The sequence below is a fragment of the Rhinatrema bivittatum genome, chromosome 4 (assembly GCF_901001135.1).
Source record: "Rhinatrema bivittatum chromosome 4, aRhiBiv1.1, whole genome shotgun sequence".
NCBI lineage: Eukaryota > Metazoa > Chordata > Amphibia > Gymnophiona > Rhinatrematidae > Rhinatrema > Rhinatrema bivittatum.
In genome coordinates, this window is record NC_042618.1 from 145,690,678 (window position 1) to 145,715,393 (window position 24,716).

At 42.9% G+C, this 24,716-nt stretch overlaps 1 protein-coding gene across 3 annotated transcripts in view; it reads left to right on the forward strand.

Annotated features, from left to right (window-relative positions):
- The window catches only part of NPAS3 (neuronal PAS domain protein 3), a 1,664,600-nt gene that overhangs the window by 1,631,219 nt on the left and 8,665 nt on the right, over nucleotides 1-24,716 (forward strand). For all 3 annotated transcript variants that reach the window (XM_029598930.1, XM_029598933.1, XM_029598932.1), the window contains 2 exons: nucleotides 14,763-14,910; nucleotides 17,320-17,435. In XM_029598930.1, the coding sequence (XP_029454790.1) occupies nucleotides 14,763-14,910; nucleotides 17,320-17,435 (264 nt within the window). The remainder of the gene's footprint in view (nucleotides 1-14,762; nucleotides 14,911-17,319; nucleotides 17,436-24,716) is intronic.

Consider the following 24,716-nt stretch of genomic DNA (forward strand, 5'->3'; position numbering starts at 1 on the left):
AAGAAAGGGACTGGAACTAGGAGAGAGGATGAGAGACAAGGAAGGAGCTTGAGCTGGTGTCGGGATGAAAGACAGAAGTAGATGAGGGCTGGAGAGGGGGAGCGTACAGAGGGTGAAAATCTAGGACAAGGAAGTAGATGAGAGGGAAACAGGAGGCTGGGGAAGGAGTGAGAATGGGGCTAATGGGAGGATTAGGGAGAAGGTGAGTGACAGAGAGAGGTAAAAAAGGCTAGGAAGGGGATCAAGTTTGGGAGATAAAAAACTGGTAGGTTGGTGAGAAATGACAATAGGGAGATTGTGAGGACTGTGAGACAATGGGTGTCGGAGGCAGTGGCGTAGCCACGGGTGGGCCTGGGTGGGCACGTGCCCACCCAACTTAGACCCAGGCCCACCCAATCGGCACCGGAACTGCAAGGCTGTCGCGGGGATCCCATCCCCGCGACAGCGAACAAGAGAACCCACGCCTCGCGCGCCATCACGGCACACGTGGGGAAGCGCTGCTGCGGCCGTATGGCCAACCGGTCTTCCTGTTGAGGGGGGGAGCGGAAGCGCCGCGGGCAGCTTCCGCTTCCTCCCCCAATGCAGGAAGATCAGCTGCCTCTCCTGCTGCCACCCGTTCTCCTGCTATCTTCGGACCAAACGGCCCGCCGAACTTCCTGTTTGGGGGGAGCGGAAGCGCCGCCCACAGCTTCCGCTTCTCCCCCAAAGCAGGAAGATCAGCTGCCTCTCCTGCTGCCACCGGCCTCCTGCTATCTTCGGGCGTCGGGCCGTACTGCCCGCCGAACTTCCTGCTTGGGGGAGGGAGGAAGCGGACGTTGTGCGCTGCGCTTCCGCTCCCCCCCCCCCCGACAGGAAGTTCGGCGGGCAGTACGGCCCGACGCCCGAAGATAGCAGGAGGCCGGTGGCAGCAGGAGAGGCAGCTGATCTTCCTGCTCTGGGGGAGAAAGCGGAAGCTGTGCACGTGCTTGAATGTGTATGTGTGGATGAGAATGGGAGTGTGTGTGGGTGAAAACTGGAGCCTGGGTGTGTATGTGGGTGAGAATGGAAGCTTGAATATGTGGGTGAATGGGAGCTCGAATGTGTGAATGTGTGGTTGAGAATGGGAGCCTGGGTTTGTGGGTGGGTGAATGGGAGCTCAAATGTGTGTATATATGGGTGAGAATGAGAGCCTGGGTTTGTGTGGGTGGGTGAGAATGGAAGCTTGAATATGTGGATAAGAATGGGTGCTTGAATGTGTGTATGTGTGGGTGAGAATAGTACCTTAAATGTGTATATGTATGGATGAGAATGGGAGCTTGAATATGTGTGGGTGAGACTGGGAGCATGGGTTTGTGGGTGGGTGAGAATGGGTGCCTGGATGTGTGTCTGTGTGTGCATAAGAATATAAGCCTGGGGAGGGGTGAGAAAGTGAGAACTTGAATGTGAGCTTGGGGGGGCGGGGGAGAGAGCATATGAGAGTGAGAGCTTGAGTGTGTGAGAGGGAATCTGTGAGAGAAAGCGTATATGTGTGTGTGTGTGTGTGTGTAAGGGAAGAAGACAGTAATAGAAGAAAGACACTGAAAAGGAATTAGGAAATGAGCTATAAGGGAAAAAATGGGAAAAAGAGACCAGGACCAACTGATTAGAAAAATACAAAGATCAGACAACAAAGGTAAAAATATATATCTATATTTTGAGATGTTAGCAATTTAAATAGAAGCAACACAACCGCTCTCTCAAAATTTATGGACAGGTAGGAGCCGTGTATAAAATCGTAATAATAAGAAGGCTAAAGTACCACAAATCACCGTGAATTATGTTTGTATCATTAAGTAAACCTCATACTTAGGCGTAGATGTGAATGCTATGCTGCATAATTTGGCATTATTTATCAGTAAAAAAACAACTAGTAGACCTGCATGCCTACAGCCCACCCATGTTAACCTTGTGCCCACCCAAAAAATCAATTCTGGCTACGCCACTGGTCGGAGGTAAGTAGGATGGGGAGGGATGAGGAAGGGTGCATGACAATAAAAGATATGGAGAAATGGCAAGGAGAGAGGTAAAAGGATAGGGACGGGAGAGCTTGAAGGGAGATTGGATGGAGACAGAGAGTTAGTGTGGGGATGATGGAGGGTGAGAGAGCTAGAAAGAAAGCAGCAGTTGTGGGAAAAGACAAAGGACCCAGATATCTGGAGATCAGTAAGGGGGTGATAGAAAGCTCAGAGGGGGCAATGGAGGGAGAGTAAGAGTGAAAAGCTGATGCAGTAAAAATTGGATGTGGAAAAGGAGGGGTGAAATCTAGCTATGAGTGAATAGAGAGGCAGAAAAATTAGATACAAAGAAAAGATCAATGTCAGATGCAGATGTAGGGGAGGAAGTGAAACAAACTGGAGAAAGAAGAAACAGAAAATGGAAAGGAAATTCTGGAACAGGAAAATGGAGAAGAGGAAAGCACTGAAAGCAGAAAAAAAAAGACCAGTACCAGTTTGATTAGAAAAAATAAAATGCCCAGGCAACAAAGGTAGAAAACCATTTTATTTTAAGTTTATTGATTAGAATATGTTAGTTTTGGGAATGTACATCTGTGATGTCTTTGTATTTTGCACAGTACTGAAGGAAGTGCATCTGTGTTTGCACTGCATACAATATTTGGGTTCCATTTCAATTTTTGTCTACATATTTCTAATTTACGGTTCCTTATTCTGTATTAGGTAAGGGTCTGTTTGTGTTCTGCGTGAATGACAGAGGTGAGGTATTTTAGCTGTGCTTACACAGTTTCTAATTAAGGTCATTTTATTGTTTTTAATAAACTATTTTTCTACTTCTTTTAATTAATTTAAGGTACTTAATTTTACCTTGTATTTATTTTATTTCATTTTATAATCCTTTTGTTAATTATTTTAACTATTTACTTCTAGAACTATATATCATTTATTATTGTGTTTTATTGACTTTTTTATGTATTTTATTTCCTCTTATTGTAAACCGTTGTGATGGTTTTTCCGATATGACGGTATATAAAATTTAATAAACTAGAAACTACTAGTGTTTAATTTCTGTAAAGGATCTGTAGCAGTCTGGCTTATTTTGTTTTCCCAGTAAGATATGTCTTGGTGTGTCATGATTCATGCTGCCCGCAGGTCCCCCTGCGAGCAGGCCACTCGCCCCACGCTGTTGTCTTCACCGACGCGGCAGGACGCTGCCGTCGGCCTGCCCACGCAGCCCGGAGGCCGCCCTGCATCCTTCTGGCTTCCGCGGCCGCGGCCTTCTTCGGGGCTGGGACCGCCCCCGACGCTGACTTCCTTCTTCGCGGCGCTAAGGCCGCAGCCCCGGGCTGGAGTAGCGGCTGGAGCCGCCCCTGGGGCCTCCTGCAGCAGCTGGAGCTGCTGCCGACGTTGGGCCTGCGTCCCAGGCCAGCCCTGCCTCTTCTGACATCTTCCGCGATGACGACGGTACAGGCCGCTGTCCGTGGTCCTGCACAGTTCCTGCACTCTCCCTAGGCGTGCGGCCGCGTCTTCCTTCTGCATTTAAAGAGCCAGACACAGGAAGTGTCTTGGCCCCATCTTGATGACTGTTTCCTGTACCAGCCCTATAAAGGGCTGCTCCGTCTGTTGTTCCAGGCCTTGCATCGTCATGGAGTCTTTGCTCTGGAGGCTCCTGCCTGCCAGAGCCCGTGTAAGGTCTTCCAGTCTTCTAGGAGCTCCTTGTTTCATCCAGCTGTTCCATGTCAAGTCGCCGTGCCTGAGGTCCATGTCCAGGTATCTTCGTGATCCTCTACGTCCTGGTGTTCCTGCCTTCCGTGATGTTCCTTCCATATCTCGTCTTCGCTCTCGAGCCTTCTGGTACCGGTAGGCCGGGGGTCCCTCAGATGCAGTACTCCTGAGCGTACTGCTTGCCTGTGGACAGTTGTCCTGTGCTCCTGACCCGTCATGCCCCGGATGTGTGTTCCTGTGCTGTCCCGCTCCCGTCGTGGTCCGTGACCAGTCTGCAAGGGCTGTGTAGGGCACACACTGGGACAGGGTGGTCCGCGACTCAGTCCCGCGGGTGGCCTGAGTAGGGCGCCCTGAGAGACAGTGCCAATGTCCATGCCTTGTGTTGCCTTTGTGGATGTCAAGAGTCTCATCCCTAGATGCCGTTGCATCAGCCATGTGTCTTCATCCCTGGATGCCGTTGCATCAGCCATGTGTCTTCGTCCCTGGATGCCGTCGCATCACTCCATAGTCATGTCTTCATGTCAAGGCCCATCTGCCCTCAACCTCAGGCCAGGCCTGCTGCTCCATGCTGCTCGCAGCAGGTCCGAAAGGGCCCGGAATGGTCGGAGGACCATTCACCTTCCAACATCCTCGGATGTTGGCCATGGGAGCTTGCCGGCCTGGCTGAGGGCACGATTGTTCAGCCATGCGGAGCCACCGTCAACCCTCGGCTCGGTCCTGAAGGTCGGGGTTGGGCTGAGGCCCATGGGCACATGAAAAACACCGTACTCAACATGGTGTTCCAGGGCCTGATGTAATATTTGCAGTGTTGGCTTTCATAGGTAGGATTTTTGCTGTTTGAGTTCTTAGAGTTAGTACTGTTTTGGTATAGCAAGTCTGCTATATAGGTTCATAGGTTTATATAGGGTTTTGTGTTATTTCCAAAGTGCCTGGGAGTTGCTGTTACTGAGGTGTCGCTAGAATTTGCATATTATGTATACTAAATACTAAATACTAATACTAAAGTTCACCTGTGAAGGTATGGATTATTTGTGCTGTTATACATGTATTACAGATCAATAAACGAAAGTTTTAAAAATTCATAGTTGGGTGGAGTATCTGAATTCCATATTAATATAAATTGTTCTGTTTTTGTTATATAAAAAGTTTGTGAAATAATATGTATGGGAAGAGCTAAAGAATCTGAAAGTGGACAAAGCCATGGGGCCTGATGGGATTCATCCAAGGATACTGAGGGAGCTCAGAGATGTTCTGGCGGGTCCCCTGTGTGACCTGTTCAATAGATCCCTAGAAATGGGAGTGGTACCGAGAGATTGGAGAAGAGCGGTGGTGGTCCCGCTTCACAAGAGTGGGAACAGAGAGGAGGCTGGTAACTACAGACCGGTTAGCCTCACTTCAGTGGTGGAAAAAGTAATGGAGTCACTGCTGAAAGAGAGAATAGTGAAATATCTACAGTCCGGAGAATTGATGGACCAGAGGCAACATGGATTCACCAGGGGAAGATCCTGTCAAACAAATCTGATTGACTTTTTTGACTGGGTAACCAAGGAATTGGATCAAGGAAGAGTGCTCGATGTCATCTACTTGGATTTCAGCAAAGCTTTTGATACGGTTCCGCACAGGAGACTGGTGAATAAAACGAGAAGCTTAGGAGTGAGTGCCGAGGTGGTGACCTGGATTGCAAATTGGTTGACGGACAGAAGACAATGTGTGATGGTAAATGGTACTTTCTCTGAAGAGAGAGCGGTTTTAAGTGGTGTACCGCAAGGATCGGTGTTGGGACCGGTCCTGTTCAATATCTTTGTGAGCGACATTGCAGACGGGATAGAAGGTAAGGTTTGTCTTTTTGCGGATGATACTAAGATCTGCAACAGAGTGGACACACCGGAAGGAGTGGAGAGAATGAGACGGGATTTAAGGAAACTGGAAGAGTGGTCGAAGATATGGCAGCTGAGATTCAATGCCAAGAAGTGCAAAGTCATGCATGTGGGGAGTGGAAATCCGAATGAACTGTATTTGATGGGGGGAGAAAGGCTGATGTACACGGAGCAGGAGAGAGACCTTGGGGTGATGGTGTCTAATGATATGAAGTCTGCGAAACAATGTGACAAGGCGATAGCAAAAGCCAGAAGAATGCTGGGCTGCATAGAGAGAGGAATATCGAGTAAGAAAAGGGAAGTGATTATCCCCTTGTACAGGTCCTTGGTGAGGCCTCACCTGGAGTACTGTGTTCAGTTCTGGAGACCGTATCTGCAAAAAGACAAAGACAAGATGGAAGCGGTACAGAGAAGGGCGACCAGGAAGGTGGAGGATCTTCATCGGATGACGTACGAGGAGAGATTGAAGAATCTAAATATGTACACCCTGGAGGAAAGGAGGAGCAGGGGTGATATGATTCAGACTTTCAGATACTTGAAAAACTTTAATGATCCAAAGACAACGACAAACCTTTTCCATAGGAAAAAAAATCAGCAGAACCAGAGGTCACGAGCTGAGGCTCCGGGGAGGAAGACTAAGAACCAATGTCAGGAAGTATTTCTTCACGGAAAGGGTGGTGGATGCCTGGAATGCCCTTCGGAGGAAGTGGTGAAGTCTAAAACTGTGAAGGACTTCTAAAGGGGCGTGGGATATAAACCACTGTGGATCCACTCAAGTCTAGTGGGTTGTAAATAGAGAGGAGGCAGCAAAACACTGCACGGAGCGTGCAGTAGCCAATGAGGCATTCACGGAGCGGGATGCCAGTGGCCAGTAGTTGGTGTTCCACTTTCATGCAACAAAACACTGCACGGAGCGGCAGTAGCCACAGAGGCATTCACGGAGCGGGATGCCAGTGGCCAGTGGTTGGTGTTCCACCTTCACGGAGCGGAAGGATGGAGGGCTGCCATCTCAAAAAAAAAAAACAAAAAAAAAACAAGCAAACAAAACAGGGGTGGGTAAGGGGCAGGGGTGGTGGCCTTGCTGGTTGCGGTGGTTGCTACCCCCTGATTGAGCTGGATGTTCACTAGGATGGCGCGCTGCTCTCTGCATTGGTGGAGGGTGGAAGGGAATTGGGGCCGGAGGGTGCGGGAAGCCAATAGAGAAGGGTGGGAGGGAGGAAAAGGGGGGGGGGGGGGAAATGGATAAACTGCATAGCTTGCTGGGCAGACTGGATGGGCCGTTGGTCTTCTTCTGCCGTCACTTCTATGTTTCTATGTTTATGTTAATAAAGTCATAGATGCCCACAGGCTTCTTTTGGTTTCCCTCTTATTTTATTAACACATCTTTTAGGGAGATTTATCTTCCTTCTATATTGAAAAAGGCAATAATTAAGCCGTTACGAAAGGAGCCAAATCTGAATGAAATTAAAGTCCAGAATTTTTGTCAAGTATCAAATTTGGCTTTTCTTTCACAGAAAAGGCAGAGCTTTCTGATGATAGTGCTTTATTGCACACTTTTCAGGCAGGTTTTAGACGTATCACAGCAGTGGGAGCAGTGTTAGTTTCTTTGCTGAATGATTTGAAACTGATTTTGGATTTAAGTTCAGATGCTTCTTGATCACACACACACACACACACTTCTGGGGAGAACAGTGCAGAAGGCCCTCATGGACTAAATGCGCTTAATTCTTATTGCTCCAGTGCAGCCCAGACAAGTATGGTTGTTGTACCTCTTCCAGTTATCAATCAGACCTCTGATCTCTCTGGGGCTTGATTCAACTTTGCGAACTTAAAAGGAGGGGGCAAGAGTCACGTGATGCTGTGAATGGAGTGAGATGTGAAATTTCTTGCTCCATACCTCCGCCTGCCACATCCGTCCCTATTGATTTACTTTTTCACTATTCTTTTGTGTGGAGAGGGTGTTTGTCTGTCTCTTTTGCATCTGGCATTGGGTGTCTGGGGAATGTCGGTTCGTTAATGAGAAGAGATAAGGAGAAGGACAAATCTCGGCCTGGCACTCCCAAAATGGCGGAGGCACAGCAATTGCCTGAAGCTACCCTTCTACCTGGTGCAGCGATTGCAGAATTAAAAGCAGTGGTAGTTGGGGGCTTTAGAGCTGGAATTTCAGAAACTGTCTGTCAAGTTAGACAAAAGTTACCATCAGGATGGTCACGTTTCGAATCTCGATTTGGGGATATTGAACAACGGATCTCTGACAATCAAACGCAATTGTGCGTCTGTAAACGGAAGCGAGTACCTGAAAACTCTACTCATTAATCAGGAAGATTGCCTCGATGAACTGGAAAATCGTTCCCAGCAAAATAACCTGTGTTTTGTCGGCCTTCCTGAGTCCTTTGCTGATGCTAGTCTGGTGTCATTCCTGGAATCCTGGTTGGTGAGTGAATTACATCTTGAGAGGACCCAAGGGTCATTGCGCATTGAGAGGGCCCACCGGCTGGGAGCACGTTGTGCCAAACAGACCAGCCCCATGGGTGATCATTGCAAAATTGTTAGACTGTGCACAAAAGACCAAAATTTTGCAAGGCCCTACGATCAGGAAGAAAGCTAATGTATTGAAAATAAAACTATACTGGTCTTCAAGATTTTTCATCTATATTGTCTGCTTTACAAAGGGAGATTTCCTCGGGTCTGTGCACGACTTCACAAGTTGGGCCTGAGGTTTGCCCCTGTTATATCCCGCGAAGCTCCGATGCATCTCGCTGAAGGAGTACGTTGGTGTTCTTCGGTGGCAGAGGCAATAACCCTGACAGATCGTTTGGAGAAGTCCAAGCAAAGTTCTCAAACCGGATGAGGATCATGTTGCATCTCTTTTATTGATCTTTTTAATTTTTTGATGTGACTATGATGTCTTTGGCCCAGACTAACTGGTATTGGAGAATCCCTGGATTGTTCAAGCTCTGTACCGAGAACACAGAATCCTTTTTCATCTTGGTGTTATCATCATCACTGAGTTCTACTGTGAACATTGTGCTCTCTTGGGGTAGCCCTATGAAACAGTTTACTCCTGTTTGGGAGACTTTTTTTCTTTTTGTGTATCACCTAGGGCTACCTGAAACCTTGGTCAGCATTTTATTCTCTCTTATGAAGGGACTTGGGGACGGATGAAGGCAGGTTAGTTGGATTAGGCAACAGAGGTGACTTCTATTTGTTTGGGTAATAGGAGGTATTAAGGGGGATTGGCGGGGGGGGATTAAGGTTAGTGGGTACAAGTTGCAAGTGCGGTTGCGTTTCAGCTAGGAATGGCTCACATTGATTGGTCTCAAAAAAGAACTAAGACAATTTCCATAAACATCAAACTCAATACAAAAAAGGAAATGTCATATTTAGGAAATCTTATATCAATCACCGCTTCCCAATTATTTTATCAAATTATTTTTTCAAATATATAGCCACATCATCAAGCCTGCCAGCGTGTTCTCTATGCTTTCAAAAGAGAGCCGCCCGGACCTCTAATCATCTGCGGCAGTCTGTTATGTTCTTTTGCGATTTTTCTTTTTCATTTTTATATTTTGTTCAATCTTCAGTACAGTAGCACTTATTATTTTTATAATGTCAATTTAGACAAAGCTCAACATACGGCCGAGGTTTCGCAGCAACCGCTGCTTTCATCAGGAGCTATAGTGCAAGTGCAGAATTCTTGTCAAACATGAACAATCTTTCTCTGTTAAATCGATTCCTGTATTAAAACAATTTTATAACTGTTAGCAACTTTAAATCTCTAAATAGATAAATATTGTATCACTTATCTGGGATAGGCAGACAGTCAAACCTTAAAGGTGGACGAAACACCGTCTCACAACATCTCTCAACAAGAAGAACAGAGACCATCTTTGCGTCAGATGCAAGCTTATAAACAGATATCATCCAATCCAGACCTCACACGTCATTCTCAAGTGTGACGTCAGTATCAAGTTTTCTTTCACAAAAGACATTAAGTTCTAATTTGGCATTTAACCCCTTGGGAAGGAGGGTGTCAAGAAAATGTATCCATCTTTGTTCAGCTCTCAGGAGTTTCTTATTCAAGTCACCTCCACGCCAGTGAGGCATCACCTGTTCCAATACGCAGACCCGCAGTTCCTCAAAAGTATGCCCTTTTTCTAGACAATGGGATACTATAGGTGCAGTCACACGTTGTGTGACTAAACTTGAACGATGTTCAATGATTCGAGTCCGAAGTTGCCTTGTAGTTTTGCCAACATATGTCATCTTACATGAACATTGAATTATGTAGATGACACCCACAGACTTACATGAAGTATTTTGCCTTAATTGAACTGTAATAGGTGGATTGTCTTCGTTTTAAATGCCATTTGTGTTACTGTATTCATGCTACTATGTATACTGTTTGTAAGCCGCTTTGACCCAACAAGGCTAAAGCATCATATAAATCTTAAAATAGATAAATAAATCCTGGACTCCCAAGCAGCAGTGTGGCCATGGGGCAAGGCCCTAAGAACCAGTCTGTTCTGTTAACCCATTCTGTCATTTGCCTTTGTAACAGAGTTGAATGATACATATCTAACAAGACCCAGGTCACGCTGCTAGGGAGTCGCTAACTTGACCTGCAGTAGAGGGAAGGAGTGAATCCATGGATCCACATTCAGTTGATAGTAATGGAGTTACAGGATGCCCATAGATGGCAGGGTTGTTTAAAGTGACTGACAGATTATATCATAATATATGAAGATTTCACCAGAAGGAGCAAGTAGCTACCAGGGAATATAAAAGTAGGACATGTTTACTCTTGTCTAAAAGATTTCATTGTAAAAGCACAGAATCTGTTAAATTCTTTGTTTAAAGGGACAGGAGTTAGTGGAGCATTCAGTACTGAGAATTTCAGAAAATGTAATTGTCCAGCAAAGCATCATTGAACTTACTGATGCTTTGCTGAGTCTGGAAAAATATAAGGAATCTAATCTGAAACAGAAATCTATCTCTGTCATTTGTTCCTACTGTATCGAAATTAGTCAACTAATTGCAGACTGCATGTAGCTAACAGCTTTGAAATGCACTTGATCACTTTATTGTGGGAACTTTAACAAAAAGAGATCTCTTCCAAAGTGACTTCTCTCTCTTCCGGAAAAAAACAACAATTGCGCTGCATGGCACTTTTGTATATGAAGCACTTATTAGCCGTAATTAAATGGACAATATGAATTTACTATGTCTTTAGGACTCTGGCTTGTTCTGGTTTAGAGCAAGATGATTAATGTAAATACATATTACTTGAGATAACCATTTAGCAGGTAATTTAGCCAAATTTATTACAGCAGTTAGAGCTCTTTCATTTCAGCAGACAGAGACAAGGACATGCCAAAAATGAAAGGTATTTGTGAATGCACAGTGCCCTCTAGTGGCCAGCGGTTTCTTGAGATTTGGTGGGCATGGTCAAACATTGTTCTGGAAGCACAGCAAGCATAATAATACCCCAAGTATACAGAGCAGCAGTGTGCTGCACCTCGTTTCACCAGCTTTTTCTCTGTTCCGCATACAATTTCAAATATATTTCAGTTTGCCAAGACTGCAACCAAGACATTTTTTTCCCCTCCTGAGGTGAGGTTTTACTGGCACTGGCTTACTAGCATGGGCTCTGCAACTTCTGACATGCAGAGATCTGTTACTCTAGCTCTGGGCTGCACAGACAGACTGTCAGTACACCTTAGATCAGCCCTGTGGGATCTCTTGCTATTCCAGTGCTTGCATTCTGAGTAGCTCTACCAGTACATAACTATCATGACCTACGGCATTCTCTATAGAGCAATGTTGGCATACCCATACTTCAGTCCTGGGCATATGCACTGCTATGGCAAAATTGATCTAATTGACAGGTTTGTGATGTTTTGAGACTCTTAACTTCGTGTCACCAGAAACCCACATCTCCACAGTGGAAGGGCATGTATGCTCTCCTAGAGCTTCTTATTCTGTAATTTCTCTTAAGCTGCTATAATATTGTGCTACTGCTACTACTGCTTAGTGCTTACCATTCTATAGCACTGTTAGGCATATGCAGTACTGTACAGAAGCACATGCAAGGCAGTGTCTACTCCGAAGAGCTTGGAGCAGAGTATTACTGCAGCTCTTTAATGCGTGTGGGGAAAAGAATACATCTGATCCCCACTTCTTACCTTACATGTTACTTACCTAATAGTAAATCTTCATCCTTTCCTTCTGGCTGACCTCTGACCCTCAGCACATCTCTTTTCTGTCACTTCCCAGCACTGCTTGACATCGGTCCAATGGCTGGATAGTAAAACCCTGATATTGAAAGCCTTCATAACTATCCGAAGATTCTTGCAGGACTAGAGTCTGTCTGAAAGATTTGTAAGACAGATTCTTCAAAGAAATAAAAGATTCTACAGTTAATAACATTTAATATAATTTAATTATTCTGAGGGCCCCCAATATGTTTTGTAGATTAGGAAGACTTTATTTTTTAAGGTTAATTTGTAATCATTTTCTCAGTGGTTTTTCTATTTTCCTAACAGCTGCTCTTGCATTCATTAGAACAGAGGCACACAATGCTAGTTCTCAAGGGCTGCAAAAGGTCTGCTTTCTGGGTAACTGAGTTATGCAAATTTGCCTGGCTTTTAGACCAACATATGCAAATATGCCTGATGAATATACATTGTGGAGATCCTGAACACCAGGTCTGTTTGCGGGCCTCACAGATCAGGGTTATGCACTTCTGTAGTATTCAAAAACATAAATGCTATTATATGCACCTAATAAAATTGTCATTTTGTCTTTCTCCTTAAGCCTTGGCACTGGAAACAGATTACAATCGCCAGGAATATATGAAACTCATGAGATGCTGATAAAACTGATCAGATTCTATTTTTGAGAATTACATAGTTAATTTTTGCACATAAGCTGTCACCTTTAGCTTAGTTTAACAGCCCACAAAATACTTATCAAATCCCAATAGCACAGCTAGATCATTTTTACCTGTTCCAGTTCCTGTGGCATTAGCCTTGTGATTTAGCTGGGGGGGGGGGGGGGAATTATCATTTTGGATTCAGGAAACCTCTGTTTAGCTCTCTACTCTGGATATGTGATAGGTATAATACCAGGCACCTCTGAAACCTTTCTGAAGATCTAATGTGTTGTGTATAATATAGCTACAGCACTCTGTTCCCTGTATGACCATAATCTTCTCTCAAACCTTCCCAATAAAGTTAAGAAATACTCTTCAAAATATTACAGCCTTGGGCAGGCCTGATGTTTGATTCCAGGATTGATCTCATGTACTTCAGGTCATCCAGGGCTGGGGATATTGTGCAGGCAGCGCTATGCATGCTTAATATGCAGTGGCTGGATTTAAGGCCTATGATTGCAGGGTTCGGAGGGGAGCCCTGGTACAAGGCCCCCACCTAAGGACCATCCCATACACAGCCTTTTTTTATTTAACTATATCTTTATTAAGCTTGTATATTCAAATACATAACATATTTAAAAAGGAAAAGCAGGATATGCAATCAATGAAATAGAAAAATAATGAAAATAATAAATTCAAAGAAATGAATAGATTGATGTGCAATCAATCCTTAGACCCCCAATAAAGGGAGAACCCAGAAAAGGTCAATGCGATCCAACACCATTAATCAGCAGAAAAATAGATACAGGAAAAGAGGCTGCAACCCAGGCAGATTAGAAAATCCTTGCCCATACATCTATTCTACACTTTAAGCAGAGCAGTGATTGTCCTCTATTCTCCCGCTTGGAATTCAAAAACGTTCTTAATCCAGAAAACTCATTTCAAAGCATTAAGGATAGCAATGCATTGACATGGACACCATATACCACATGTGAATCCTAAAGACAAAGCATCAACTGCATAGCCAAGAATTTCTCCCTGGGATAAGACTGGGATAGACTGGGATAAGTCCCTTTTTTTTAATCTAGCTAAATTTTGTGCATCTAATGACTTACCTGGAAGTATTCAAACAATGGGTTCTATCTGGCTAACGAACAAAACCTTTAAAATATCCAACTCTCATTGCATTTGTAGATTCACTGTTGTTCCAGTATTGAGCGAAGCAAATCACAAGACTTTCCACCCCTCTTGACCCTAGGAGATTTGGTTCATCTGAGAACTATACATTCTGTTTGACGAGATCAAAAGAAAGTAATGAATAGTTTCACAGGGCCGATATTTGCCAGAATTAAGGAGAATTAATCAAAGACACAGCAGGTGACACCCTAAGAAAACTCTTTGGACATCCTAGGAACTCTGAATATATCGCATACAAAACTGGTTTTCGCTTACCTATGTAAATGTCTAGGGAGTGCTGGAGGTTCCTATCAGCTAGATAGATTTGCAATCCTTTTATTCTCTGCTTACCAAAGTGCCAAAAAAAAACCAACATCAGCATCAAAAGTGACTTATGAACAGACTTTGTTGGACAATTGTTTGTTATATTAAGAAGATGCTTTCAGACCTCCATATACTGATAAGAATTAATTTTGGTGTGTTTCTTGAATATGAGAACTACCAAGCCCACATTCAAGATACAGAGTGTAACCAACATAATAAACATGTTTTACAGTTGACCATATTCACAGAATCCAGAAAAGACTGGTCTTCTGTATGCCTTTGACGAGAAAACCATGAAATCCAAATCCATTAACACCATTATTCAGCACATGGTATGAAATGCCATAAAAAAATGGATGATTTTGCCATTTTTCATCTTAGACAGTCAACTCTTAAATTAGTAACTTTATGCCAAATCTTGTAGTACAGCTCAGAGGGCCTTACTTGCATGGTAATGAAATAAAAAAAAAATAGTACTAACTAAAAAGAATGATTGTATTTGCTGGCCTCAGCAACCACCACATGCAAGACATTCAGGAATGTTCATCATAACAATGTAGTTTTCCTTCACATTTAACCAATCAAAATGGCAGTCAAGTATGTGAAAGTGACGAAATAGCTTCTGAAAGCAGAAAAAATGGGGGAGTTATTTGAGTGATGTGGCCTTCTCTTGCAGCTGAACTTTGGCTAGCTTTTTCCCCACAATAGCCAATCCTCACAGGGTGGTGTCACCAAATGGGTTTCGCTTGCACCCATCATGCTAGGAATAGTTCTCTCAAACTAAGCTAATCACCCAGTTTTCTCTTTTTCTTGCAGTGCTGAATAAGGGTCAGTGCGTGACCAAGTACTACCGCTGGATGCAGAAGAATGGCGGGTATATCTGGGTACAGTCTTGTGCTACAATTTCCTATAGTGCCAAGAATGCAAATGAGAAGAATATTATCTGGGTCAATTACATTCTGAGGTACAATAGTTAGTACTTGTGTGAAAACTAGCATCCCATGATTTGTGCTATCTTTCTAAATTTGCAGATGACACAAAATTATTCCATGATGTTAAATCATAAGCAGATTGTGAACAATTTCAGGATGGCCTTGCAAGACTGGAAAACTGGACATTCATAAGGATGAGATTTAATGTGGACAAGTGCAAAGTGATGCAAATGGGGAAAAGTAACCCACACCGTAGTTAAGGAGTTACCACCCAGGAAAAGGATCTGAGTGTCATAGTGGACAATACTTTGAAATCCTTGGCTCATTGGGGCCAATGCAATAAATGTGTGCAGCCTGTCAAGCCAGTTGGGAAAACGGTCGCTCAATCTACGAGCGCCCATTTTCTCCAGCTACCAACATATACACGCACAAGATACACGGCCTAGACCGTGTATCTTGTGTGTGTATTGGACGTCCAAAATATTTTTTTCCCAAAGAATTTTTTTAAAATAATACTGCTTTATTTGGTTCCTCTTACATAGTATTGCTCTGATACTATTAGGAGGAATCACTGAAAGCAGGATTTTTCTATTTTTTCAATGCACCCTTGAGTGTGGCGTAAAATTTGCGGCATTACAAGAGCACATTGGCCGCACAGAAAATGTATTGAATCACGGGGATTGGGTAATAGCCTCATCTACATGAATTTCCATGTGATGAGCGCTATTAGCTATGCGCAATTTGGACATGCTAATCCCCATATTGGATCCGGGGTTTTGGACACGTCCAATCACATGTTAAGCCATGCGCAGTGGCTAGCACATGGTATTGCATTGATCCCATTGTGCATGGTGGTCAGAAAACAAACAGAATGTTAGGAATTGTTAGGAAAAGAATGGAGAATAAAACAGAAAATGTCATAAAGTCTCTGTATTGCTCCATGGTGAGGTCACACCTGGAGTACTATGTGCAGTTCTAGTTGACGCATTTAAAAAAACTGTAGTTGCATTAATATAGGAATAGAGAAGGATAATCAAAATGATAAGGGGATGGAACAACTTCCCTGTAAGGAAAGGCTAAAGAGGTTAGGGCTGTTCAGCTTGGAGAAGAGATGGCTGAGGGGGGATATGATAGAGGTATATGAAATCATGAATAGAATAGAACAGGTAATGTATATCGGTTATTTACTCTTTCAGAAAATATAGAGATTAAGGGACACTCCATGAAGTTAGTAAGTAGCACATTCAAAACAAATCAGACAATTCTTTTTCACTCAGTGCACACTTAAGCTCTGGAATTAATTGCCAGAGGATGTGATTAAGGTAGTCAGCATTGCTGGATTTAAAAAAGGTTTTGTCAAATTCCTAGATGAGAAGTCCATAAACTGTTATTAACCAAGTAGACTTAGGGAATAGCTATAACTAATCACTGCACAATAGCAGCATGAGATCTAGTTACAGTTTGGGATCTTGCTAGTTTTTTGTGACCTAGATTGGCCATTGTTGGAAACAGGATATACTGGGTTGATGGACCCTTAGTCTGACCCAGAATGGAAGTTCCTATGTTGTTATTGTGTACATAACTTTTGCCTGGAGCACAGAATAAAAAATAGGGTCCCTTAAACAATAGAGATGAGGAGATACAGTCTCCTTTGACAGAAAATGTTCTGTTGAGAGCGCTGTGAAATATGCCATCTTCCAAAATAGTTCTAAGCACGATAGTGAACACATTTTAAAGCTAATTTAGATGACATCCTTGAGATTGAATTGCTTTGATTTAAGTTTTCTCAAAAATAGGTGCGGGTCATCAAACATCTAGGAATTTCAAAGTTGCGCACACTTTTTTTTTTTGCCTTCCTCTTACCTAGTCTTAGGCCATTGACGGGATTCATATAACTGTGAAATAACGTGTATTATCTGTTGTTATTAAACAATTAATATTAGAAATGCAGGGGAAGAGTAGTGGGGATGCACACTGCTCTGTATTTGATTCTGGGCTCGAGTCTTCACTTTCCCAGATTGGCCGGGGCTGAGGATTGTATGGAGGCTGAAATCACAGCTCCTGGGGACAGGGAGCCCCAGTCATCAAACAATGTCAACATTTAGTGGTTGAACTTAGGACCCACAATTTTAAGATTCCAGAAGGAACCCTGGTGCATGATCTCCAGCCATGGACAGTTGGAAAGTGACTGGACTAAGAGCTGAGAGGGAATACTATATAAAATAGGGGGGGAAATCCCCGGGTAGCTGAGAACGCAGGCTCCTGGTGCCCTTACCTAAAAGAGGCTGGTTCAGATTGATCTGAAAGCCCAAAGGTGACAGGAGGAAACTGCCAGGCCCTCCCCCACCCCCCAGAAAATAACCCAAAATGTAGTTGAACAGTTATCAGCATTCATATTGGAAGAGAGAAATGTACTTTATCAATTTCTGTCTGTTCCACAGCCTCCCAGAATACAAGGAGATTACCATGGACCTTGCACAGCTCCCCCATTTGCCAGAAAAAACCTCAGAATCCTCAGAGACCTCAGATTCAGAGTCTGATTCAAAGGATAATTCAGGTAATGCACTGTCTTCTGGGTATACATTTTCTCTGGCCCTGACCCTCTCAGTGGTTGTGCCATATTACTTGAAATTAACTACCAGCAACCAGTCACAAAATAAGATTTTGGCTCTCAGATCAAACTGTGAGAACCTGAGATAAATAGAGGCTACAACAGGATTATTGTTTCTCTCTTCAGTGGGATCTACTCTTGCATCACTGAAGATGCCATGGTACCATGCCATTCATGGGACCTTGCTCCTCGGTTTCATTATGCTTGGAACCAGGTTTTTCTTTCTCAGCGCGGCCTTTCTTTTCAGTCAGAATTTTACATTTTAATTTTGCCTCGTCGATTTTCCTCACAATGGCTGAGAAGACCAGTGGCTTCAAGCATGGCTCCCAATGCAAATTCAGGATGTCCAAAAACTACCATAATGAGTTGTGCAACTGATGTCCAGAGCTAGAGTGTGGTATCCTTGGCAGCAACATCTGGTCAAAGATGTTACCCAGGGCCATCAACCTCCGAAGACTTGTACATCAGGCTTCAAATTATTTTAATGGAACTCTCATTCTTTCTTTCTTTCTTTCTTTCTTTCTTTCTTTCAATTTGCTATCCCGCTTAGCAATTCCACTTTGTGCAGCTTACAGAATATCGATCCATCAATTCAAATACAAGATAAAAACACCCCCTCCCCTAACACTAATGCAGAACCCAATCAACACAACCCTCTTATTCTGTTTACTCTAGAAACCCTCCACTTTATATCTCCTGTTATATTTTAGAAAAGACCACTAGCAATGTATTACTTTGTTTTATACTATCTGCATTAGATTAGTCTTCCCCTATACCACCACCATACTTATACAAAAAACTTAAAAACCCTCTTTGAAATCCTTGAATATATTTATGGAGAGAATAATTTCATGATTCCCCACTAAACTGGAGCATTATTTCAACATGGCTTCCAATGCGCTATTTAAACAAAGCCATCATTGACCTCTTTTGGAAAATAAAGTGCATGAATACAAATTTTAAGAAAAAAGTACACCCATCTAATACTGCGTGAAGTTTTAAAATTGCATCTGACAAATAGTAATAGCCATCTGATACCCACTTCTAATGTTGAATTGATGAGATTCAGGCTCTTCGTTCTTGAACAACTCAAAGCTGCCATGTTCAGAAATACAAATTCTGTCGCACAGAATGTTTTTTTATTTGTTTGGGCTCTATAAACGATGACTTCTATGATATTATAGTCAATAAGAACCAATCATATCCAGAGCGCATGAAGGTAACTAATGACAGTGTTCCAAATGAGGCTACTTGAAAGGATTCTGAGCACCAGCTTAAAAGATTCCAGAAATAACTGAAAAGGTACAATGTTTCTACATAAGGGTGGTGGTTATTCTCTGTTATCAAGCAGGCAAGAATTAGCCATAACATGTGGATTCCTTCATCCGATGGCGCCAACATGAACCCAGCTCTCAGAGCTCAGTAAAAATTTTACTCAGCAGGCATAGGAGTTCCCACGTTCACACACTGCCTCGTGAGCCCCTCAGCTTTCTTCGTCTGAGCTATCACACAGACATACCCTAATCTCTCTCTCAAACTTTTATCAACTTTTTGCCTTATGCCTTGCTACTGCCCTTTTGCTTCTTCTATTTTCGGCCACAGCTTCAGCAACTCCTCAAAGAGAGCTTTTAAGTTCTAGCAAAAAAAAATCAGATGTGTATAAAAAGATCCAAAGCCAAGAAGCCTATAATCATTAATTTCAAAGTGTTCATCTGTTGGTGCTAGATGTCCATCATGGGTATGCACTCCAACCACTATCACTGCCTGGGCCCAAACCATGACTCCAGCTACAGCAGCTGTGGTCGAATGACCCTTCAAGTGCAGCTGTACTGCACGTGTAAGATGGAGGCCCTAAGGAAAGTGCTGGTGCATAAGAACCCGAAGCCTCGGCTAAAGGCTAGGTCATGAAGCCACTCCTCATCCAGGAAAAAAACACTGTCAGACTCTCAGCACAAGAAGTCAAGGTGGAATTCTTCCCCTTTTCGATCCTGCTAGCACTGAAGAGCTCTCACCCTCTCTCCCTGTGCTGCTGGTTTCTTGATATGCCTCCAGTCAGGAGTTTAGTGTGATGCGGAAGCCTGTGGCACCGGGTGAGGTGCCAACAAGTGCACTTAAATGGCCAGCCTGCTTGGAGATAAAGAAAAGATTGGCAGTGTCAGTAGAGGGCTCGGCCAGAGTGGGCCTTTCCTCAATGCCAAGGCAGGACATAGCTTTATCAGCTTAGATCCCATCATCCTACATGGTGCAGAAAATTCTCATGGCACTGACTCATTTGTTTTATCCACACCTAGGACTAACCAAGGCACTGTTCAAGTTCTCAGTGCAGAGCTCACATTTTCAGATGTAGTCAACCCACTCGGCATGGCATATCAAGCTGCCACTGTTTGTATCAGAGCAGAGTGCTTCAATGCTAAATCCCAGGAGTCCTGCTGCTAATACTAGGTTGCAGTAGTGCCATCCCTGGACCAAGGTACCATTTGACCAGAAGAACCAGCCACTGTCATAGTAAAGGCAGCTGCCACTGCATAGAATTCCTTCACAGTTTTAAGGCAGCCCATAGTAATGATTAACCAATCTGAGTTTCTGAAGAGGATGTTTTCCTCCAACTCCAGTGCAGAGGGTCCCCCAGCTCATGAGAGCCCAGTTGTCAGAGCTAGTGAAGAATTCCTTTGCCTTCATAAACTCTGAAGTCAGAGAAAGAAATTAGAACTCTTCTTGTCCAAAATGGAGGTTCTTTTCCCACATAGTGGAGTCACCCAAAGTCGCACACTGTGCATACCTCTCCTCAAGAGCTTCCAGCATTGTGAGTAAGTCCTCAAGATGAAATAATGGTTTCTCCTTATCCAGGGAAATACCCTCACGTCAGAAAGAGATGAAGTGGACTCTGTTCATTCCAAGTTCTTACTGGATATTTCCTCTTCTGACCAGTGGAAGTCTCCTCAGCAGCCCTTATCCTTTTTGGGGTCATGGCTTATTGTCCCCCGTGGTGGGGAGAGGAGGAAGACTCCATGGGGATTCCTTTAGGTTTCCTCTTAGACTTACTTCAGCATACATCTCGTCCAGAGGATCTCTGCTACTCTAAGTTCTTGGATAAGCTGGCAATGATGCGTTCCATCTGTCAAGAAGAAGAACCTGAGAACCGATGTCTTTGGGTTTCTTCAGTTTCTTCAACCTCTATTGGATCCTGGGGTTATCCCACTTTACACGCTCCTTCAGGTGAGGATGTGGCTGATGCCTGCCAGTGGCTTGGAAGCTGGATTTAAAGTATAGAGTCCAAGTTTCCTCAGGTTCTGTGATTATCCACCTACAATGGAATGAAGGAGTAGCTTAGTGGTTAGAGCAGTTGGCTGAGAACCAGGGAAGCCAGGGTTCAAATTCCACTAATGCAGTTTGTGATCTTGTACAAGTCATTTCACCCTCTATTTCCTCAGGTGCAAACTTAGTGCCTGATTTGCTATTTATTTATTTAAAATTCTTGTAGAACTCTTAATTCAAAATTTTGTACTAAGTGGTTAACAATGATACATAAACATTATTAACTTCAAACAGACAAATATATAAAAAACAAAATCAGTATTTTAACTGATAATCATGAATTTACATTCATAAATGCTTCAGAAAATAAATTAGCTTTCAGATGCTTGTGGAAAGTTTTTACATCTGAAGTAAGATACAATTGACTAAGTAAATTGGTCCACAAAATAGGGCCTATTAGGGAAATGCACGAGCTCATTACAGCAAGTCTAGTTTGCTTAAATGATGGTACTGCTATCTGTACCAAATTTGATAATTGAAGGTGATGGGAAGGCTGGTATAAAGATAATAAATTTATTAAGTAAGAAGGCCCTTCTCCTTTGAATGCTTTGAAAATTAAGACCAATATCTTAAATTGAATATATCGAGCTATTGGTAACCAGTGTAACTTAATTAGCATTGATGTAACATGATAATACCATTTCCCCTGTGTCACCAACCACACCACTGCATCTTGTAACAATTGAATGGCCAAAAGAATACATTTCGGAATCCCAATTAACAAAGAATTGCCATAATCAATAATGGTCAAGAGACATGCTTAGAAAACTGTCCTGAAATCATTGTGAGGCAATATATATTGCAGCAGTCGCAACTTATAAAATCCAAATCTAAGGATATTTTGAATGTGAGTAATACAAGTCATGGAAGAATTAAACTGAAAGCCTAAATTACATACTGATTCCAAAATTGGTATATAAGAACCATCAATTAGTTTCACATAATGGGAAAAAAGCCTTAGTAAATCAGAACCTTAGAATGTAAGCTCTCTGGGATAGGGAAATACCTACAGTAAATGAATGTAACTCACCTTAAACTACTAAATAAATAATAAATACCATACAATTCAATAATGGTGGACTCAATATTGAAACATGCTAAGAGCACTTGTGATGACTCCAAAACACCTCCTAGGAAAGACTCAAAGTCTGGGTAAAAGGTCTTCCAGGGTTCCTGCTGAGTACCTGGATCAAGGCTCACCATCTGTACATGTAAAAACGAAATCATCTAACAGATTGACAGACCCAGAGCAGGTGGATTTCCACCAAGCAGTGGAAGAATGTGAGAATCTCTTCATCTGTTCTGTTTATGAAGCATTTGATATTATGCCTATGACTTTGGTCACTTCCATAGGAGTCTGACAGTTCAGGTTGTTGTGAGTGACTGGACCCTGGGAGGACATGTACGATCATCTTGTGGATGTGCTTTGTATAGGGGACAGTTTATTTGGTGACAAAGTTCAAGAGACAGTGGCATCAACCAACCATATAGTCATCATTAGCTATAGTGGTGGACCAACCAGCTCCTGCACCATGCCAGCAATTTTCCTACAAGTGTCCATTCTTTCAAAGATGCCCCCTTCTGCTTTTTCGGTGTCATCGAGGTCCTCCCCAGCAGCTGCCTCCTCAAGGTAAACAGAGGGAAAGGTGTCAACAAAAGGCTCAGCAGTAAATGCACTCTTTGCCCAACCCATTTTTGATGAGTTTGAGAATTGTCTCCCCACCTCTTCCGGTGGGTCATCAAAATTATGCAATATGAATACCACTTGCACTTCTATCATTTTCTCTGACCTAATGGATTTCAGATCCAGCCCTTCAGCTCCAACCCTTCTTAATATGCCCAATTGCTGCTGGAAATAGTCACTCCTTCAGCAGAAGGGGTCAAGCCTATCTCCTCTCAGGAGTGTGGCCAAGGATTCTTTTCCCATTATTTCCTAATCGTCAAGAAGTTGGAGGATTGAGACCTATATTGGACTTTCGGAGACTGAACAAATTGTTGATGCGAGAAAGGGTAAAGATGAACTCCCTTCAGATTATTCTTCCTTTTATTCAACCAAGGGATTTGAATGTGTGCTCTGGATCTGAAATATACTGATGCATACATTCCCATTCACTAGGCCCATCAGAAGTCCTTTGGGTTTGTGGTGAAGGACACACACTGCCAATAAAAGGTGCTCCACTTTGGCCTCTTGGCTGCTCCAAAATGATCACAAATGCCTTGCGGTACTGGCAGCAAAGCTTCTTCAGAAGAGAGTCTGCATGTTGGACGATTGGTTCTGTCAACAGTTCTAGATTTCCATGAGAAGACCATATAGCTCCATCAGTCCCTGGGTTTCCTCGTTAACTCTGTCTGATTTCATGTCAAATAATTCAGTTCATAGGAGCCTGGATAGACTAGCTTCAGAAAAAAGCATTTCACCCATTGAAAGAGCCGCATAGAAAATGGGCCCAGTAAGGTCTCCCCTTCCACAGAAGTAAGTGTCAGCAAGGTCAGTCCTGATCCTCCTTAGACATATGGTAGTTGCAGTGCATGTGGTTCCTTTGACTAATCTGCATATGTGGGGCCTTCAGTGGGGTCTCAGAAGCCAATGGGATCAGCTGTGTCAGCCATTATCCCACCAAATCTCCAAGACCCCCCAGGATGTGCCGCAACACTCACCTTTAAATTATCTAGATTCATCCAGTGGTGGATGAATCTAGATAATCTAAAGGTGAGTGTTGCGGCACATCAAGTGACTCTGTCTACTGATGTCTCCACCAAGCAGTGGGAGATACTTAGTGGAGTCAAATTGCCAAGGGATGTGATCCCCAGTGTAGAGTCATCTACAAACCAATCATCTAAAGCTGCAAACCATCCACTCTAAGGGCTTGATTTCACCTTCTTTTGGAAATGAGAATCTTAATCCAGATGGATAACCAAATGGCCATGTTCTATGTAAATAGACAGAGAGGTACAGCCTTTTATGCACTCTGCCAGGCGGTCCTCCAAATCTCGTCTTGAGCAGGACATCACAATGCTTATTTCTAGGCAATCTACCTTCTGGGAATCCAGAATATGTTGGTGGACCCCCTCAGCAGAGTGTACAACCACAGAAGTCATTCTTGAATCAAGGATTTGCAGACAACTTGTTCAGTCATTATAGAAGAATAGTGATAGACTTATTCACCTCAGAGAACAACAGAAAGGTCAAGATGTTCTGCCATATGCATCTGAACAGCTACAGATCAGCTCCTGAAGCTTTTGATTTAGACTGGTATGTCAGTCTACTTTATGCATACCCACCAATTTCTCTAATCACCAGGATTCTCCAAAAGGTTCTTCAGGCAAGGCAAGCCTAATCCTCATAGCACCAGCCTGGCCACAGCAAGTGTGGTTTTTTGTTTTTTTTTATTATCTCTTTATTAAATTTTTTCATAGAAATACAAATAAGGATTTACCTTACCATAAGGTATAGCAAATTCAAATACAACCAACTTATGAAAATACATCTTTAAATCTTCCCATTAATTTTAACCATGCTATTACCTTATTTTACCATGAAAACTGAGAGGTCCATCTATTATTAACGAAGCATTATTACAGATTAAATCTAATCAAGGAAAACAAGGAGATAGTGGGAATTAATATACTTATCTCCTGGATATAATAACAGAACTATGCAGATATCTCTTTAGAAGACAACAATTTTTCTAATTGTTCAGGTTCCATGAATACATACCGTGTATTATCTATTGTTAGAACACATCACAGCAAGTGTGTTATCAATATTTCATCTGACTGTTGATTCAGTCTTGGTTCCTTAGGAAACTTTTCTGACTCTCAATAGACAGGAGGAAAGCAGGCTCTGCCATTCAAACCTGGCATGGATGTTTAAAATGCAATAGTCTCCATCTTATGCATGTTTGAAGAGAT